The following is a 22034-nucleotide window of genomic DNA, read 5'->3' as shown; positions in this document are numbered from 1 at the left end:
GAAGTCAGCCATTATGACGATGTAGAGTTGGGTAGTGGTGTTGACGATTTAACGTCATAATCATGCACTTATTGCGCCAAAACAATAGTACAACATATATAATAATATGAATGTGCTACACAGGTAGATGAACACAACTCTTGGACCAATTGTAACTACTCGGCTATTTCCGTAACCGCAAATGAACCTCGTATGTGGATCGACGCCTTCAGAGTCTGTTGCCATGTGTACATAAATGTAACTTTGACGTCACAATCGTACGTTACAATATGAAACGCGAACTTTCAAAAGATATCATACATATCTAAGGTATTCTACCACGATAATTATCTACTTAGAGTGACTAAGACTTTAATGATACCAAAACTGAATCTGTGGTGAAAATATAAATATCACATTATACATGGATTCGGTTCTGGCCTTTTTACCTCATCCTCAGGTGCACTTACGGCGACGAAATGCATCGATTTGATACACTTCTTGGGCCGATCCATGTCAGAATCTTCTTACCGGTTACAGAAAAGGACGAGCGCGTGATCCGAGCTCTTGCGCGGAAATGAGCGAAATGAAAGGGACGTATCCGGTAAATAGTATTTAACCGGAATGCTAGTGTGCAATGGCGGCAAAAACAAACGAAGCGAAGACGTTGAAGGAAAACTTCTTTCTTTCTTACCGTTATAATAGACCAGTGAAAATGATTAATCCCATGAAGAATACAAAATTGCAAGTAGGGTAGACATGGATCCCTGGACACACCAGAGGTGAGATCAGGTAAGTAGGGACAAATAATTAATATTCTATGCTGGGAGGCCTGAGGGATGTAATGCTAGTGTTGTTACGATAGTCGCTTACTATCGAAAAATTGTCGATTATAAATTTTTGACATCGATTGTCGCAGACTATTCCGAAAATAATTTACTTATTATCAAGGGACGTAACTCTACGCGTAATAATGGCTGGGGAAGACGATACAGATTTGTTTCCAACTTTCCATACCCTTGGAAAGCAGTTTGAAAGTATGGACATTTTTTTATTCATGAAAAAGGGCGAAGGGCCACCTTAGCAACAGTAATCTACATTAGCAAGTTTTGCCACAAAAAGAAAGTCGAATTAAGTGAAGTTTGAGGTCACTTGTCACGAAATTGATCGCTTAATAAATTTAATACCTTTAACTTTATTAAGACAACAAAAATATGAAATGTTTAAATTTTCAAAAATTGTTCAATGATGTACACGATATTAATTAGAGAAAATATGTCAATGTACCTGGGGGCTAAAAAAATCAAATGAAGATCTCATTTTGAACTTGTTGCAGTGGCGATAAAAAAATTCGAAGTGTTTTCCATGAAAGGTGGAGATAACGAACAGTGATCAATCTCATAACTCATATAATCAATACAAAATAGATAGTTGGGCTAACACGGACCCCTGGACACACGAGAGGTTAGTCCGAAATATCTGACGTTTTCCTGGCTTTTTTAATGATTTTGATATTTACTGTGCCAGGATAACGTCAGAACCGGCGCCATTACGTAAACTGGATATTTCGCCGCCTTCAGTTAGAGGCGGCATTCTCGGACCGATTTAAAATACTTGCGATCCGTATTCAATGTTAAACTCTCAACTAATAAATAAAACGATGCTTCTTGTACTTACTAATATCGATTTTATGGGTTCTTTCATCACATAAACAGTCTCTTGCAAACATTTAAAAAAAAACAACTATCGAGCTTTGTTTTGATTTCGTGCAAAATAGTCACGTGACTCAAATCTCGCCGGAAGCCGAGAGGGAATTCCCTTCAAAGTGACAGCCGAGCGCCAGATCCAAGCAAGAAAGGCGTAAAACGCTACATCATGGATTCTACGGCCTGTGGATGCTGTGGTGAAGAGTTTTTAATGAAAACGAAAGATTTTCAACGAACTTCAATTCACGCAAAGACAAAAAAGGGTATTAGGTATGATAAATATAAGTAGTAATAAACAATATCTGCATTTGCAACAGATATAGATAGATATATAGGGCCATCTTTGTGTGTTTGCCCTCTCCAGACTCGGCAGAAAAAAAATTTGGTCGGGAGACATGTAGGGGAATTTTTTTTCAATGAAATTCATTAAAGTTGAAGGTGTCAATAACATTAGAATGCTTTTTTTTCGGGATAAAATAATATTCCAAAATGACTTTAAAAAATTGATTTCAGGGGTAAAAAGAGTTTTTAGCCAATCAGTCGAGAGAGGGCAAACAAACAATTTTCTTAAAGATGGCTTAATTAATACTTTATTTATGGTAATACTACATATTATATACATAGAGCTGAGATATTTCATATGTTGTTATGCAGGCTAGCCAAATTTTACACCTGAGATGTGTATAAGGTACCAAACCCAGCTTTATAAGTCCTTGCTGGGCTCTCCCACCACTCTGGGGCTAGGGCCGTAAAGATTAGGGAAATTATCGACCTTTGGGATATTTGGGATATTTTTTGGATAACCATTATACTTTAAAATCATAATATATTGTGTTTCTGGTATTTGTCGTTAACTACATTTCTGTTGTATATAATCAAGGGTCCTGCCTTGCAATAGTGATTATTTTCCACATAGGATATCTATGTGGAAAATAATTTAGTGTAGCTGAGAAAATTTAATTTTGAAGCGTAGCTGTTGTCTTGCAAGACCACTTCAACTTATCTCTAACCCCAGGAAGGAATACTTTTTTATGCTATCAATGCACAAATTTGCTAGCATCACTTCCAGAGAAGACACAGGCCCATGCTGACGCCGAGGAGAAACTACACAAAGTCAGGGTACCAGGGACCTACATCAGTGGAAAAATCTCCACCCCTGTGTCTAGCAAAAAAGTTGTGAAGCGACAGAGAGTATCTCCAAAGATCCACAAAACTAAAGACAAGTATGAAATTGAGAGTAATAATTTAACCTTATAGGAAAATGTTCAGCCATGAAATGACCACCTATATTCTATATCTGCATGTATAGATACATATCTACATGATGTGGAAAAAATATCGGGGGGGGGGGGGGCATATAATGGATTTCATAATATGCTGTTGGTAAAATAAATTGATAAATAAATATAATTTTTTTGCCACGAGCAGATTGCAGTTACAGTTAACAACACTCCTATTGGAAGAGTAGTGGTTTCCCTATCAAAAGGAAAATACAAGAGTGGATTCCGGAGTTTATTCAAGCATAGCAGAGCTGCAAGAAAAGTTGCAATTTCGCAGTTGTGTGACACAGTAAGGAATGAGGTGATGGTATGTTCTAAGGAACTTTGTAAATCACAGCCAATTACATTGGAGGTAGGTGTAATTAATGATTTAAAAAGATCACTGTCAACCAATAATTATTTTTGAAATATATTCTTTTATTTGAGTCAGCACATAAAATTAGGGTCAGTTGGGTAACAACAATAAAATTCTTAGGTCAAATTACTTTATGTGCACTTATAAGTTAACAAAAATATGTAAGTCTTGTTTATCATAGAGAAAAAAAGTCAAGCAAGGGTATTTTATTCTGCACAGTTTGTTCTCTTGATTTTCTACTTTATAGAAGGCCTACAAGTTAACGGTGCTAAAATGTGAAAATAAAAAAAAGTAGTGCCGTTTTGGGTTGCCAAGGGGGTATGTCCCCATACCAAGTTACATTATACAATATAAACTAAATTTTTTCAGTGTGTTGAGACAATATAATTGCATGTTACAAGTAAAATTAAATTATTTTAAGATATCACATTTAATCTTTCTTCTCAGGATGTGATGGGATTTTCCTGGTCACAATACATGGATCAAATGAAGAACTTTTGTCCATCACTGGTGGATATCATCATCTCATCCCTAACTAGAAAACGATATCATAGCAGTGTGTCAAAAAAGCGAGGATCCATAATTGTATCCCTTGTCCCACTTGCAGGCACCATATTGAGCTTGATAATGCATAATAAAACAGGCAGAGGTGCCGTGATTCAGAAAATGAATTCACTCTCGTCATGTGGCTAGGTGGTTGTAAGAGGAAGGTAGGTTGTTTCTAAATGTATTATATACAGAATTTTTATTGATCCCTGCTTTCACTGAAATTGGGGGAGATATTTTGGGTTGCTGGTCCGTCTATCTGTCATCCGTTTGTAGTAATACCTTTGTGTGTATTTTACAGGTTTTTTTTATGCATTTAGCAAACTTGGATGGTGTCTTGGTATCTCGGCCACACGTGATACGATAGACACCTTCAGACAGGAGTACGACAACAAGGTCCTTGACTGGAGGAACAAGATTACTGCTCTACAGATAGGTGTGTAATGACAAAATTATAATTTAACTGGGCACTTCATAATGAGTGATATTAAATGAATTTCAAGTATTCATGATAATAGTAAATATTATTTATGATAAAGAGCATAGTTTTAAACAAAAAAGTGTTATTATGCAGATCAGCATGTTCCAGCTGTGAATCAACCTGTTGGCACACCTGATATTAATGTACATGTACCTCAGGAAATCGAGGAGGAATGGGAGGACGGTGAGGATAATAACATTTATTTGACCGAGTTAGATTCACTGTCATCCAACACTGTCACATCTGAAAGCACAGAAACACTGTCGGATATGGCAGAATCAATTAACACAGATAGTGATGAGAGCAGTGGTAATACAATTTAATTTCACAGAAATTAAAGACAGAAATTTGAATCTATAATGAAATTATATGCTCGTGAAAATTAGGATATAATGTATTTTATTTATATAAATGTTTGCACCTGATTACAAAAGCAAATTTCTTATGTATAATGTTTCTCAAGCTTACAAATGTGTTTTCATTTTAGATATCAGTTCCCAACCTTCTGCACCAAGTGTCACACAGTCATTCTTTTATGACATCACTTTTGATAACGTGAACCAGAAGGTTGGAGTGAGACATCATGTGCGAGGAAAACAGAACAAAATGTTCAACATGGTACAGGCATTTGCAACCAGGGATAGAGTACCAGTGTGTGGACTTAGTAACAAGACTCCTACAGCTGATGACATCATGAACATTCCCGACACAGCCTATCTCCCTAGTGATGGTGATGAGAAGGACTTGAAGATAGAACTTTCCTACACGGTAGCTAAAATTCTTACTGCTCACATGGCTTGTTTCGCAGAATTTAATGATGCTAGTCAATGGAAAATCCTCCATCCTTGCATGAAAGAATCGAGTGTGAAAAGTGAAATTGTAAGTTTCAACTAGGGCACTAGAATTTATGCATTAAGTGGCTTTGACTGCATTTGCAAAACAGTACAATATATAAAAAATAAACAAACAAAATTGATTTATTGCATGGCAATTTTTTTTTTAGGTTCCACTAGGAATTCTTCAGTTTGATGAGACCAAAACAGGTGAAATGATACAGATTCTTGATAATTATGGTCAATATGCCCCACAAGATAAAACTGGGAGAACCCTACCATTTGTCCTATACTGTGATGGCTTGAGCTGTGAACGTGCAGATGGAGCACAAAGAGCGCGCATTAATGGAGGGGATCCATGGGCCAGACTGGAAATGATTGAACCAGCCATTCAAGAATGGCACAGAAGATTAATGTTCATGCAGGTAAATCTAGTAAATTTTTATATCTCCCTTTACATTTGATCATTTATTTCCATGTAACTTATTTTTTAGGCTTTATTATCCAATGGCCACATACATGTGAATGTATATGTCAAAGCTTTTTAATTGAATTGCAAGATTTCAATACTTCAATTCTACTTAGAGTGATCATAATGCATCATATTTTAGGACACATATGATGAATTGTTTAAGTTTGAGAGCCACCGTGAGAAGGGAACGTTTTACAACATAAAACAGTACTTTGATCATAAGGGAGTGTCAGGCAACATCATGGAATGTTTTAACAAGGCCTCTGAGCTCCTCCACTTTGCCATCAAAGGATATACAGTTGTAGCAGCAATGGACCTCCTTGGTATTCGGTCAGTTGATGCAACCCCAGACACACTTCCATCCACTGCATGTGAAAGACGAGATTTCCTGATGTCATTGACAGCAGACATCGTTAATATGGTTTATGAGAAACCAAACACACGGGAAATCCTTGACAGTGAGCCAGCACAGGGGAGCTTCCAATAATGTACTTGCAGAATGGACATAGGGGGAGTTATGATATATTGCTCCTATACCAAGTGTAGAAAAGGACAATGGTTTCATATTGACTGTCTTGGCATGTCAGAAGAAGATATCCCTGAAGGTGAGTGATTTCATCTTTTAAGTTTAGTAACATGTATGTTTTTACTTAATCAGTAGGGTTAGAAACAAGCATTATCAACATATATTACATCAACAAATTAAGTATTTTATTATTTTAATATATTTACAAAATTCAGTCTTGTACATGTGGTATTGATTTGAAATTGTGTAATGTTGGTAGATACAAGTATAGGGCTATTCTCCTTGTACAATTTACACAGGTGATTGGTTTTGTTCTGAGGACTGTAGGAGTCTAAAGAATTCCAGAAAGAACAAGATCAAGAATACCATTTCAGACAGATTTAGAGATGTTAAGAAGGAATACGCTCACCGACTCCTTTGGAGGGGACTGAATGATCGTGCAAAGGCTGATGCTGTATCAGAAAATGATGGCATGAGGATAATCCGCCATTGGAAGTTTGATTTAATGGAATTTTATGAAAAACACCATCCAAAATATTTTGTATATGTCCATCGCCTTCTTACCAATGTTGCGGGTGCTGTGTCTGAGAGGCTTCGACATCAGCTTATCTGGAACCGGACAGTCAACATCAGAGGTGGCGGAAACAACATGCCCAAGGATTTGTACAATGACTTCCTCAACAAGGAGTACAAAGAAAATAGCAGAGATGCTGGGGGTCAACTTACTGATGCCACAATTGCAAGACATAGTCAAATGCTTGGGATAGGTATCAAAATTTTCAGTAATTCAAACTTTAGCTTTTGAAAAATGGTTGAATAATTTTTAGCTCACCTGAGCTGAAAGCTCAAGTAAGCTTTTCTGATCGCCTGTTGTCCGTCATCTGCCTGTACACTTTTTACAATAGGTTGGGGCCACAATAGGGATCAAAGATTTACATGCGAATATATAGGAAAAATCTTTAAATATGACCCAAGGTGACTCAGGTGAGCGATGTGGCCCAAGGGCCTCTTCTTTAAATAACTGAATTAAGGTGAATGCTCATGCACAGAATTATAGCATAAAAGTTGTTTGATTGTAAATACTTTTGTTCATAATTACAGAAAAGTTCTGTCCAGATTGTACCATGATCAAATAGTCTGCTCCTCAGTTCACTCCTACACCAGAAGGAGTTCAAGCCCAGATGACTCTGGAGATGTGCTTAAGTTAGTAGAATTGCTGGTACCAGTAGAATTGCTGGAACCAATCTCCCTTTTTAAGGAGGAAAAAGGGAGATCATTCAAAGGTTTCGGGTCCTTCTCTGCAACTTCTTCTGTCTCTCATCCCAAGGGTATAAGGGACAGAATACACAAATTGCGAAAGAAGATGGCAAACAAAAGGCGACTGCAGATGATGCAGTATTGAGGTAAGAGTTGATGTATATGTGATTATTATATACTTTCAATTTCATCTCTTCTTTTTTCTTTAAAAGTTTGCGGGCAAATATCACACGATATATGCCCGGAAACATTCCGGCCCGCAAACATTACGTCACAATCAATACACTACGCCGTTAATTTTCAAATTTTTCGTGTTTTTCATCTTTTACTCAGTTAAACCAATAAAGAAATTGTTAAAATAGAATTATTATTAGTTTCTAAATGAAATTGAAAGTATATAATAAAAAGGTTATAAACTTTGTATGGGAAAATATGACGACCTCGTTTTTTGTCGCGGACGGACCTCGCAAGCTCGGTCCGTCTACGCGCCAAAAACTCGGTCGTCATATTTTCCCATACAAAGTCTATAACCTATAATAATTCTATTGTTAAAGGAATACATATTCAGTAGATCCAGTTAATTATCAACAAAGATTTTATTTAAAGGAAATCACTTTAATACTGAAGAAATTTTGTCACAACATCTTGTTTTGTTATTTTACTGGGGCATGAACATTTCTCTGAGCAATTTGTGCAACATTTGCACTTGTAACAACTACATATACTTTCACAGGAAGTACATGTGTTCCTGATTTTGTTTGCATCACTGTTTGTATTGAGTTTTTCTAATTTGAAGGCTTCCAGGCAGTGTGCTCTATAACATTCCTTAGTGCTTGTCAAGTCCCTCAAATGCTGTCTTGCCTCACAAGAACATTTGTGGTTTTTGTTTTTCCGGCACTTCTGGCAGGGCATGGAGATGCTTCGAGGAAAAGCATAACAGATTGCAAAGCTGTTTCTTCCATCACGTCCACATCGCCCAATTTCCTGCCACATCTGCATCATGGATGGTGGCAACCCCCACAGCACACACATTGCAACATCTGGGATGTCCAGGCCCATCCCACAGGCTACTGTTGCAATCAACACCCTGACTGTTCCTTCTGGCTTGCGAAAGGATTCCATAGTCCTTGCCTTGGACTCTGAATCGGTGCTGGCATGATACATTTCTATCAGTCGGTTTTTGATAGAAACATCATCACTGTATGTATTCTCACAGAGAGTAGAATGCAGCCATATGTATATCCCTTCGCAGGCTGATATGGAATTAACATAAATTATTATTTTCTTACAAACTTTCCCATATTTGTTTATTGCTTCTTGTACCCATTGAAGCTCCTCTTCAAATTTTTCATTAGACTTACGTATGTCAATCAAAATGTTGGGTCTGAAATAGGGTTATTTGAAAGGAAAAATTAGGACCAGGATCAATGTCACTGCAGGAGTGCTTTCTGTTTCATTTGTTTAAAAACATAACTTATGTATGTATGTTTGTCTCAGTACGAATGTATGTAATATGTATGTATATCTCAGTATAAATGTATGTATGTGTCTCAGTATAAATGTATGTATGTCTCAGTATAAATGTATGTCTCATTATAAATATATCAGTATAAATCACAGGCAATTGCATCGCTTGGGGTCGAATTCACTATATAAAGAGTAAAGGTATAGAACTCTAAATATAGGGTACCCAACTTAGCCGATGTAAAAACAATAAATTAATTGATATAAAATTCTACTTTGTATTTTATTTTAGTCATACATAATCAATCTACATTACTACCAAAGTTCATCCCGAAATTCCGTATACTTCCCAAGATATGCAGAAATGAACTCGGAAAAATGCCTATTATTTTTTGGTTGAGTTTTAGCTGGGCCCTGACACTATACGACTACTCAGAGTGTTTGAGCATTGCAACAAGCTATCAAATAGAATGTGCAGCATAAAATATCATTTCTAAAATGAATTTCTTACCCCAATTCATAAAATGAAGTCCGTAATAGCTCCAAGTGACTGAAAATTTTTAAACCGTCTATATTTTCACAATCCCCACCATGAACGGTAGTTATGACTAATTACCCAAAAGAGATGGAAGGACCCATAACGATTTAGAGACTCAAATACTAATATTTATCAATATTGATTCATTATAGTACATAAATTATGCTAATAACAAGTCTTTATAAATATACAAATGTCTTATTATGTCTATTTTTATCTAAATCACATTATCACAGGTGTTTGACGATTGATAATAATGATGTCAATGTGGGTAGTTAGTGGCACCGATGAAAATGACTGTGTTAAATGAAAGTAGAAACGGTTTAAAATTTTCAGTCACTTGGAGCTATTACGGACTTCATTTTATGAATTGGGGTAAGAAATTCATTTTAGAAATGATATTTTATGCTGCACATTCTATTTGATAGCTTGTTGCAATGCTCAAACACTCTGTGTAGTCGTATAGTGTCAGGGCCCAGCTAAAAGTCAACCAAAAAATAATAGACATTTTTCCGAGTTCATTTCTGCATATCTTGGGAAGCATACGGAATTTCGGGATGAACTTTAGTAGTAATGTAGATTGATTATGTATGAATAAAATAAAATACAAAGTAGAATTTTATATCAATTAATTTATTGTTTTTACATCGGCTAAGTTGGGCCCTATATTTAGAGTTCTATACCTTTACTCTTTATATAGTAAATTCGACCCCAAGCGATGCAATTGCCTGTGGTATAAATGTATGTATGTATGTCTCAGTATAAATGTATGTATATCTCAGTATAAATGTTTGTATGTATGTCTCAGTACTAATGCAAGTAGCTATGCATATATGTATGTATGTATGTATATCTCGGTACAAATGTATGTGTGATGGATATTATACCTGTCAGGCAAAGTAGCTATCACTACAGCATTACTGGAAAGTCCCAGTACCCTGTCAATGTCTCCCTTAACGTCTTTATTTACAGTGGCAGATAGAGCAAGAACTGGGGCCTCGATAATGCTCTGAAGCAAACCAACCTTGCTATACTCCTCTCTGAAGTCTAATCCCCTGAATTTTACAAATTACTTTGTGTGTCTGAATATCACCAAAATTTATTGCAATATTTTATACTACTAAATTAATGGTAGCTAACATGATTCTCATTACATTTCACTTTTGAAATTGGTTTTGTTTTTAAAATTTAGCTCATCTAGACAAATCATGATAAATAGTTTCGGTTACAATGTTGATTTGGAATCCCAATTTATACCAGACATAGTATCGCATATTGATGAATGCATATCACAATTTATTTGATGTGCTATATTATATGGCAGTAATGAATCCCCCTCTTTCAGATGGAGGGTGGGAGTTAGGAGTGGTATTTACCATGCATATATACAATGGGCTTCATCATATGCAACCATGCAGATGTGCTCTCTTTCTTTCAAAATAATGGATCGCCATTTCTTTGACAAAACAGCTTCAGGGTTGGCCAGAACAACTACACTTTTACCTTTAATATCTGTATATAATAAAATTGTTCATCAACACTCTACTATGGTTTATTTAGTAATTTACCATTGAAGGTCTTGAATATTTATTGTAGAAAGAGTTTATCATATGATTGATACCAAGAATGGAAATCATATTAAAAATTTATCCATTCACTTTTTTGCATGACCCAGCTTTTTTGTAAATAATTGTACCTGTCATATGCATTGGTGTAGAGTTTCCATATATGGGAGTTCCTTTTATATTGTGCTCATTCAGGTTTTGTACCTGATCCTCAATTAATGAAGTCAAAGGGCTTATCACCAGGGAAAAGTTATGAAAGTCTGGTTGTGTCTATAATATATATATACTTATTTATTTATTTAAGTACAACTAACATATTAAGGCCCTAGGGGGCTGTCATTTAATTCTGAAAGGGTTTGCAGATTTGAATATCTGTCATTGAAATGGTTCTAAATAAATCATGTGTCCCCATGTACCAAGAATACCCTCCCCCCTTTCATAGAATGGATTTACTTATTTAGCTTTTTTTTAATATCTTTCTCAGGGAAGAGAAAATTAATTTGTCCCCACTGGTTATCTTGGAAATGGCACATGTATCTGAATTTTAATCAATAAATAGAAAAAACCATGTATTTATATATATATATATATATAGAGAGAGAGAGAGAGAGTTTCATTTTACTATTCATTGGTTAAAATTCAAACACCTGTGGAAATATAGATCTAGAGTATATCCCCATGCAACAAGAATACCCCCCCCCCTTTCATAGAATTGATTTACTTATTTAGTTTTTTATCTTTCCCAGGGAAGAGAAAATTAATTTGTCCCCACTGGTTATCTTGAAAATGTCACAGGTATCTGAATTTTAATCGATAAAGAGAAAAAAGAAAGAAGAAAAAACCATGTATATATATAGCCTAGAGAGAGTTTGAGAGTTTTACTATTTATTGGTTAAAATTCAAATACCTGTTGAAATGTATATATCTAGATTTTGTCCTACAAGGGTATTGTCCCCCCCCCCCCTTTTGTCAAATATTGGCATAGATCTACCCTTAATTTTTGTAAAATTAAAATAGACTGATGAATAACTGATTGCATGGGGAAAAAATACTTGTATCGGTTGGTTAATTTACTCAACACATTTCCAGCAATGAATTCATTTAGGCTACCTCATTTAATATGAGGGGTGGTAAGACATAAGTCAAACTTTTTCCAAAACCTGTGGGAAATATGGCAAATGTGTCCTTTGACTCTAAAATGCTTGATATAATTTTCAGCTGATCTTCTCGAATACCAAAATCGTAACCTTTATCCCGCAAAATTCTATCTGCTGCAGCAGCCATGACCTTTTTATTTATTTTTAGATGTGCACTTGGAAACACCCTAAAGTCTCGCGAGATTTCAAAATGCACGAAATCAAAACAAAGCTCGATAGTTTTTTTTAAATGTTTGCAAGAGACTGTTTATGTGATGAAAGAACCCATAAAATCGATATTAGTAAGTACAAGAAGCATCGTTTTATTTATTAGTTGAGAGTTTAACATTGAATACGGATCGCAAGTATTTTAAATCGGTCCGAGAATGCCTCCTCCAACTGAAGGCGGCGAAATATCCAGTTTACGTAATGGCGCCGGTTCTGACGTTATCCTGGCACAGTAAATATCAAAATCATTAAAAAAGCCAGGAAAACGTCAGATATTTCGGACTAACGAGAGGTGGGATCAGGTGCCTAGGAGGAGTGATCATCCTCTGTCTACCGGTCACACCCGCCGTACGCCCTATATCTTGATCAGGTAAACGGAGTTATCCGTAGTCAAAATCAGTGTGCAAGAACTGCGTAACTATCGTTATGAAACATGTCAGACAGCATTTGACCCAATGACCCATACATTATCAATTTTAGCATGGATGTATTTTGGGATTCCTATCTCTTCTGTCCGTAATGAGTGAGTTTTTAGTCTGGTTGGAAATATTGTTAAAAGGCCCAGATTAAAACAAACACTTGTCCATTCACTCATAGATTAATGAAAATGGATCGGTATTGGAATAAGTGAATCAATTACTGTTAATAAACATTCATCAAGAGTTGACTATTTGTGTATAATTCCGTAGTTGTCCAAAGTTCATTGACGCAATAAATTTATTAAACAAAACAGTAAAGACATATAATTCTGTTACGTCATACCACTTCCGGGATCATATGAGATGTGCGTTGCGCATGTCCAAATCAGTGTGTTGTTGTCCTAAGCAGTTTGTGGACGTGGTCCTAATCGCTACCTTATAAGGGGATAAGTTATTGCTACGAGGTAACAATAATATATTGGGTTCTCACCATTTATGTACTTTACATGATATAAGCGACATAGGTTTTGCCAATCGGATCACTCACTCGTCCTTTTCCGTAACCGGTTTGCAGTTACGGAAATAGTCGAGTAGTTACGATTGAGGTTTTGCTTATTGATAAATTCCCGTGTAAATATGGCGGACGCCAGTGCTAGGAATAACCACAAAACCCGCTATACCCACTAAAAATACACAATACCCAACACTGCGAAACGATACCCACGAATTGCTATTAGATGGGTTCATAAATGGTTATATTAAAAAAGAATTGTAAACTGAATTATTGTTTAACAGGCACTATTTTATATACTGTAACCACTGGATAGAAGAGTTGGTAGATACTTTAAAACACACTTTGAATATATCCTTTAACTCCACCTCTGTATGTCCTTTCAATCGCATTTCATCAAGCAGTTGGCTTCGCACTATTTGTATTAATATTTTTATCAATGGATTTTGTGCATTTATCTGTTAACAACAGTATTTTGTGTAATATTGGCAAATACGGGCGTTGTAACCTTATAACAACAATATGCGGTATTCAAAATCCTGATATATCCAACGATGAGAATTTCATACCACCTCATGAAGGTCATAATGCTGATCCCTTTATTTGTGTATGGATCAGTCATGAAAACCTATTGTCTTTAAGCATGAGATGGCAGAACTATAAGATGTAAATTGTAAGTAACTGCTCAAAGATAAAAAAAAAATGCATCAAAGTATAAAGTTCAGCTTAAGGTAGAATTAATGGAGATCGTTCGTACTAATATAGGTGATCTGTATAATGTAATTTAGATTACACTCCTGAGGAATTAAAGAAACAAGCCAGCTTTAGGATATATTTAACATTATCACCAACAATTGCAGAAGTATGACTAACGAAACTTTAACATCAACCTGTAGCATTTCCTTTTAAAATCCTTTTTAAAAGCGAAACAGAAACCTCGAGTATGGTGTTCTTACAGTCATAACATACGTACAGGATGCACTGATACTATAAACTGCAAATAGTTGTGCTGTTAATGGTGTGAACTTTTATAAAGTTTATGGAAATGATTTAATATTAATAAAAGTTGACTCGTATATGTACATTTAACGCTGAGAAGTCAATGATTTCATCTGTCATATTTTTGTTCACAAGAAACTCCGTTAATTATTGAAAGTAAACAATATAACTTGGATCTGTGTAGACACCCAATTGTGGATACACAACTACCAACACAAGACCCCCATTTCCTGTCACAGTAGCCTGTGCAGACACTCCATTGGGTATACATATTTACTGACACAAGACCTATTTAGTGAAACCCTACATTCACATTAGAAACCTCCATATTTGGTAGACCTATTTGTACACATAAGATATGTATGGTTTGATGAGAAATGTAGTTTTCTTTGTGCCATATGGAATATAGTCAGATGTACATTGTATATTATTTAGGGGGGGGGGGAGAAAAAAATATTGATACATAAATCAGTTAATGAATTCAATGAATTGCTCTATAATGAAATGGATTTATAATCATCAAGCAATTTACCACTTTTAAACCACCATTATATTCAAGACAAATGATAATTCTGAATCATTAAAGCATGTTTTGAAACAAGCAATTGATTGGAAATCAAGACCACTGCTGGATCTTATAAACTTTCTGATAAATCTGATAGAGTCTCAATTCAAAGACCTTAGGAAATCACTAGTAGGGGTAGGACAGTTTAAATTGGAGGAAATGTACAACTATTTTGTCGGTATGGGTAACCAAGACAAATGATGAACGAAATAGACTGTACAAGAGATTTCAACACCATATTTCCCAAGACAAACGTATAATAACTTCCACAAACGGGACAACGAATATACTTAGACCAAAAACATTAGAAAAAAAGATAGGACAAACCAAACGTAAAATAGTGGACAGGACTACAAACTTTAAAAAAAACCTAAATCACAATAGATCAATTTACATTTCCTGACCCTTTCAGGCTTAGAAATTAGAGTAACGTTACTTTCAGGCTTATTCCTCCCCCGCCAGACGGGTGTGTATTAGCTTGATCTTGTGTAGGTTAGAACTTAGAGAGTACGGTTATTTTGTAGGCTTATTACTTACCCAAGTACATTTTTGTAATTTTAATGTTTGTATGTTATGTCCTCTAGCTTAAGTATTTTTTTATGTTAATATAATGTTAAAAATATTTTTTTTTTCCAATTATGAATCTCACCGTCTTTTAAAATTCTGTATTATTAGTAACACAGTGACCTGATACGGAAAAATACATGGTGTGAAAAGAAAACTCGTATCGGCGAGGCTTCGATACGGGTTTTCGATACGAGGCCCCGATACGGGTTTTCTTTTCACATCATGTATTTTTCCGTATCAGGTCACTAACTAACTGTGTAACGAATTTATCACGTCGAAGACCTCTAACTGTATATGTGGGGGTCTATATCATACAACTTAGCGCTTCGCCAATTTTTTTACGGCTGCAAGTCGAACCCGACAATAAATTACTCGCTCAATACGGATTTTTCTCGCATGATACGGTTTTTTTTCACGGCGTCATGTGACCAAAATCTGACCAATTAGATTTCAACAATTTTGTCTAAGGCGTGATAAATTTATTTATTTCCTTTTTGTTATGGTCTTTTCGCATTCTTATTTTCCGAACAAGAGGATATAGTAATGAAATATAATCTTAGTGATTTTTGTATGAATTTTTTTTTTAAAGATATATGCACTTATTATTATGTCTGTTAAAACATTTTCTTATTGTATTAAAGTGTTTATATTCCTATCTTTTTTGTTCGTGGTCTAGGCCCTAAAATATTTAATTGTTTCATCTAAAAAAAAAAAATGAAAGTTTTTTTTACAGTGAATTTTTGTAATGTTTTTTGGTCCTTTGGATTTAAATTTAACATTTCTATTGAACATAAGCAAAAAATAAAAATGAAATTCTTGTTTGTAAATGTAAAACTACAGATTTTTTAAAGTGCTTTAATTTTTGTCTCTTGCATTCTTTATGGCTTTGATCCTTTGGCTTTAAAAATATTTTTTATTAACACAAGCAAAAATTAAAAATGAAATTCTTGTTTGTAAATGTAAAACTAAAGATTTTTTTTTTAAGTGCTCTAAAAATGTTCTCACATTATCACCAGTTTGACATCGACTTTACCCATGTGAGACAGCCATGTGAAATTTTTCTGTCTCACACTGCTGCGACGTCATTTGATTGTGACGTCATATATTTTCTATGATTTACGTTATAGGATGAAGATTTACGTTACACGGTGAAGTAAAAATATTTTGCATTGTTATCTTTAATGTATATAGCTTTCTGTTGGACAACCTTGGGTTTTTTAGTTTACACTTACAGTGTAAACCATTTTTGGGGTATGCTCTTTCTGCCTATCTAATTTAGGTTTTGTATCGAAGTTCAAATAAGGATTTTGATAATTTAGAATTTTCTCAAATGTGAGAAAAATGATCCTTCATTATTTACTCGTGTGGGATAGGGAAATTCCACCCCTGGAGCAAGATTCGCTATCCCACACTCGTACTAATGAAGGATTCTATTAGTCTCTTGCCTTCTTTATGGTTTTGATCCTTTGGCTTTAATTTCTTCATTTCAAAAAAGAAAAGAAATTATGGATCTACAGAAAGGAGGCCTCCATGTGGCTAGAGCTGGAAACATATGGAAACTATGACTGTTTAAATAAACTTCAAGTTCATGTTTTCCTTATGGCTAACGTCCTTATTTATACTAATGTGTGGGTGTATGTATTTTTGTATATGTGTGTGTTTATGTACAGAAAAATCTTCACCAGTAGCATAATAAATATACCACAAAGTTATGTAGTTTCTATACTTATCTTGTTTTTCTTTAAACAGTCACTTAAAATTCACACTTTATAGTTCAGCCATCTCAAGTTTAATTTCTGATCCATACATCAATAAAGGGATCAACATTATAGCCTTCATGAGATGGCATGAAATTTTCATCGTTGGACATAGCAAGATTATATACATGTATATACAAAACATATGCTGTGCTGCCTGTGATGTAGAGGAAATTCAAGTTAATGATACATGTAACTCATAAACTCTATAAATCAATATTCCCCATAATTCAGAGCAATATATACATACATAAAAACTATTATTATTTTAAATAAAAGAACCAACATTTAAGAGATATTAATGAAAGGTAAAGATAACGAACAGTAATCTCATAACTCCTATAAGCAATACAAAATAGATAGTAGGGCAAACACAGATCCCTGGACACACCAGAAGTGGGATCAGGTACCTAACTTAATATATCGTCTTTAATTTAATCGGGCGTGGTATACCTTATAATACGTCCAAGCTATGGCGCCGGCAATGGCGTCCGGATGTATCAGATTTCTCTATCATTGGCTGTAACGGTAATGGTACCAATTCAGTTTGCAATTGTTTTGTTTTTTAAATATAACCATTTATGAACCCATCTAATAGGAATCCGTGCGTATTGTTTCGCAGTGTTGAGTACAGTGTATGGGGGAGGGGGTATAACAGTTTTTGCCAGGTATTGTGGTTATTCCTGTAACCCGGCAGACGCAATGGTCAAACGAGGCAAGGCGACTGATAAAGACGATGGACGCAAGGTAACGGGTAAGACGTCTTGTGGGAATAGTAAGAGATCAGCTACAGAGTGTGATAAAGATGTTATTGGCGAGGCCATAACGAATCCCACTACAAGTTCTAGTGTTGAGCATTCACCGTCGCCTAAAGTTGGTGCCGGTGTGACCGGTAATCGTCCAGGCATAGATGATATAATGAACATTCTTATTAGTATTCAACAAGAACAAAAAAGTCAGAGATATGACGTAAGAACGTTTCGTACATCTTTAGATGAATTGCACAATTACACAGAAGATTATTCTGATGATTACCTTTACGATGTAGAGGAAATTCCACTTAATGATACATGTACAGATAAGAACAATAATACCGGTGCCTCAAATTCCAATAATACCGAGAAGCCGCCAAATAAGACAGCAAAATGTGATACTGATAGTGTTTTGCCAAGAATTTCAAAGTCAATGAAACGGTAAGTGATAAAGTTGGTGAGGATTTGGCTACAATGGTGAATTCTCTTTTTCGAGAGGGGATTTCAAATGAAAATTTTCAGGAATTACTGAAGAACATTAATAGACCTGAAAAGGGTTATGCTTTAACAAAAACTCGTATAAATCAACTGATCTGAGATCTACTCAGCCCAACTACTAGATCTTATGGCAGTTGTTTACAACATCAGAACGCTGTGATCAAGGCAGCATGTTGTGTTGTAAATTTTGTAGACACTTCAGACAAAATGAAAAGAACTGAAGAGAACAAAGATGATATTCAGAAATGTATTGATTTTTGGTCTGGATGCTGCCGGACTTTTGGCTCAATACAACAAATTAACAAACGTGAAGCGAAAGGAAAATCATCGAAGTGATTTGAGTTTTGAATATCATCATTTGAGTTCTTTATCTATACCGTACACTGATTTTTTGTATGGAGATGATGTGCCAAAAAGTGTAAAAGAAATTCAGGATATCAATAAAGTTGGTAAACGAATTACTCGACCTTATGGAGGAGATTCTAGGGGTCGTTATATGAGAAGTAGAGGTACATGTACATCACGAGGAAACACTGCTTATAGAGGTAGAAGATGTGGATTTATTCCTAGAGGAAAAATTCCTCATTATGCCAAAACTATGGTTCTTCAAATACCTTCAAGACAAGCCTCAGCAGACATAAAATGGTGAAGTCTCCATATGAGTGAAATTTTTTCCAGCGGGACGTTAAACAATATTCAATCAATCAATCAATCATAAATGAATCTGAGAAGGTGAATTTATCTGGATGCATTACATTACAGAAACATGTGAATGATTCTGGTGCTCAAGAAGTTCTTGTGGTAGATTGAGTGAATTTTTAACTGAATGGCAAAATATTACATCTAGTGGGAGGATTCTGCAAATTATAACAGATTGTGCAGTTGAGTTTAATTAGTGAAATGCCCATTCAATAAAAAATACCTTATCAACAAAAGTTTTACATAGTTCAAGAGAGGTATGTAAATGAAGAAGTTGAAAAATTATTGAAAATGAAGGTTATTAGAGAAGTCAAACTTGATGATGGTGAATTTATTTCAACAATTTTTACTGTACCCCAAAAAAGAATCTCTTGAATAAAGGGTGATTCTGAATTTAAAAGAGTTGAATAAATTTATTACTTACCATCATTTTAAAATGGAACCATTTGAGGCAGCATTAAAATTGATAAGACCTTTTTCTTTAATGGCATCAGTCGATTTGAGACATGCTTATTATCCTGTAAAAATTAGAGAAAAGGATAGAAAATTTCTACGGTTTGTTTGGAAAGGAAAAGTTTATGAATACACTTGGTTACCAATGGGGATTTCTTGTGCACCACGAATATTTACAAAAATTATGAAACCTGTTTTTCGACTCTGCTTCAAATGGGGTTTCATAGTACTGCATATATTGATGATTCTCTCTTGGTTGATGATTCTAAGGAAGAATGTTCTGCAAATGTAAAGGAAAACTAGGGTTTATTATTAATAGCAAAAAATCCGTGTTTGAACCTAGTCATGCCATTGTGTTTCTTGGAAATATCATTGACACTATTGCTATGACAGTAACCCTATTATTAAAGGAGAACTGTCAAAATTTAAGGAGCGAGAATTCATGTCGGTTAGATGTTTAGCTACATGTAGTTTGATTGGATCATTTGTGTCATCATTTAATGCTGTTGATTTGGGGCCGTTACATTATAGACAGTTAGAAAAAGAAAAAAATTAGGCTTTGAAGATGCATAAAGGAAATTTTGACGGTCAAATTAAAGTAAATATTGAGATCAGAGAAAATTTACACTGGTGGATTTTACATATTGTGTCACAAAAGAGAATCATCAATAGGCGTAGTCCCAAAATGTCTATCACAAGAGATGCATCTATCGAAGGTTGGAGAGCAATCAAAAATGATGAAAATATTGTCGGTAGATGGACAAATGAAGAAAAGTTGCATCATATCAATTATATAGAATTAAGGGCAATTTATTTAGCCATAAAGTCGTGTAAGTTGTTGACAAAAATGCATTTAAGAATTCGCTCTGATAATACATCGGCAATAGCATATTTAAACAACATGGGATGAATAAAATCAGAGGAAATGAATGATTTGAGTAAACAAATATGGCAGTTTTGTTGTGATAGATATATTTGGATTTCTGCAGTACATGTACCTGGGAAAGAAATTGTGGCAGATATTGAATCAAGAAGGTTTAATGAGAATATTGAATAGATGTTAGATAAGAAAATATTTCTTATTTTAGTACTCAAATTTGGAGAACCAGGGATAGATCTTTTTGCTCTCGGTTACATAAGCAGTTAGACATGTATGCATCATGGAAACCTGATCCAGATGCAGTTTGTACTGATGCATTTAGTATGTCATGGTCAAATAAATATTTGTTGCCACCATTTTCGTCGATCAGTAGATGTGTACAGAAGAAAAGAGAGGATCATTCAGACTGTCTGATGATTGTTCCTTTATGGAAGGCCAACACAGATCTGGCCCCAAGACCATAAACTGAGAATAGACTTAAGTCAAAATTTTGATTACTTTTATCTTAATATTTATTTAGCACATGTTTAAAAAAAACTGCACGGTTATAATAAAATTCGAATGCAAACAATTACTGAAAATTTTATTTGTTTTTTAAAATTATTTCAAAAGTTAGCTGGATTTAAAATTTAGACTTAAGTCTATTCTCAGTTTATGGTCTCGAGGCCAGGTATGCAGGACTTCAAGAACTTTCTATAGATTTTCCGTTGATTCTTCAACACAAAAAGAAAATACTATTCATTCAAGGAACGACAAACTGTCATCCGTTACAAGGACAGTTGAGGCTAGTAGCATGTTATATCGCAGGAGACAGTTAAAAAACGAAGGCTTTTCAAGACAAACTAGTGAAACCTGGATACATATTATCTATTGGTGACGTTTCACCCAAGTAAGTATAATCTCGCGAGAATACCGCTTGTGTTCATCTGCCTGTGTATGACATTCTAATATCAATGTACACAGAATAAATGCATTTAAAGCTATTTACGATTAAGTTTAGGTTTAAAATGTTTGATGAAATAATCTTCAAATGCTAAACGAAGATTTTCATTGTTATTCGGAAGTTTATAAAAAGGGAATAAAGAAATTTTCCATTTCCACATTCAGAAAAATGTTCACAACAAGTCTAACCAATGAGCCATACAGAGGGAGAAACGTTCACAAGATGACAGACATACTGCTAACAGAAAGTACAAAAACAATGTTTCCCCTAGAATAGGGAAGACATACATGTAATTAAAAACAGAATGTGTCGCATATACCAGAACATCAGAGAATCATTCCGTGATCACAGGTCCTGTGGGGACCCGGTTTAGGATAGATCCTCAGTACCCCTTGCTTGTCGTAAGAAGCGACTAAAAATAGCGGTCCTTCGGATGAGATCGCAAAAACCGAGGTCCCGTGTCACAGCAGGTGTGGCATGATAGACCCCCCCCCCTACTCAAAGGCCGTAAGCGTCGAGCATAGGCCTCAATTTTGCAGCCCTTCACCGGCATTGGTGACGTCTCCATATGAGTGGGATATTCTCGAGAGAGACGTTAAACAAAATACATCCGTGATCACAGTGG

General features: G+C 35.1%; 2 protein-coding genes and 1 pseudogene across 4 annotated transcripts in view; 1 reads left to right on the top strand and 2 right to left on the bottom strand.

Annotated features, from left to right (window-relative positions):
• LOC125658925 (G-protein coupled receptor dmsr-1-like) overlaps positions 1–22034 on the bottom strand; it is a 188095-nt gene that overhangs the window by 122413 nt on the left and 43648 nt on the right. For 2 of the 3 annotated variants that reach the window (XM_056149686.1, XM_056149685.1), the window contains exons 2-3: positions 19778–19866; positions 19558–19651 (exon numbers count right to left, since the gene is read on the bottom strand). The gene's annotated coding sequence lies outside the window, so the exon portion shown is untranslated. The remainder of the gene's footprint in view (positions 1–19557; positions 19652–19777; positions 19867–22034) is intronic. The other variant, XM_048890383.2, reaches the window with a different exon arrangement.
• Positions 715–6139, top strand: LOC125660041 (uncharacterized; annotated as a pseudogene).
• Positions 7741–10487, bottom strand: LOC130050234 (ATP-dependent DNA helicase Q1-like). Its single transcript, XM_056149687.1, has 2 exons — positions 10325–10487; positions 7741–8819 (listed from the first exon to the last, which is right to left on the bottom strand). The coding sequence occupies exon 2, from the start codon at positions 8597–8599 to the stop codon at positions 8051–8053; it is 549 nt and encodes a 182-aa protein (XP_056005662.1). The 5' UTR covers positions 8600–8819; positions 10325–10487; the 3' UTR covers positions 7741–8050.

This window comes from Ostrea edulis, chromosome 9, assembly GCF_947568905.1.
Source record: "Ostrea edulis chromosome 9, xbOstEdul1.1, whole genome shotgun sequence".
Taxonomy (NCBI): Eukaryota; Metazoa; Mollusca; class Bivalvia; order Ostreida; family Ostreidae; genus Ostrea; species Ostrea edulis.
This window is presented reverse-complemented; position numbering and strand designations above follow the sequence as displayed.

Bases quoted from the DNA above. Each gene is read 5' to 3' on its own strand.
- LOC130050234 (XM_056149687.1), bottom strand. From the start codon at position 8,599: ATGTATCATGCCAGCACCGATTCAGAGTCCAAGGCAAGGACTATGGAA.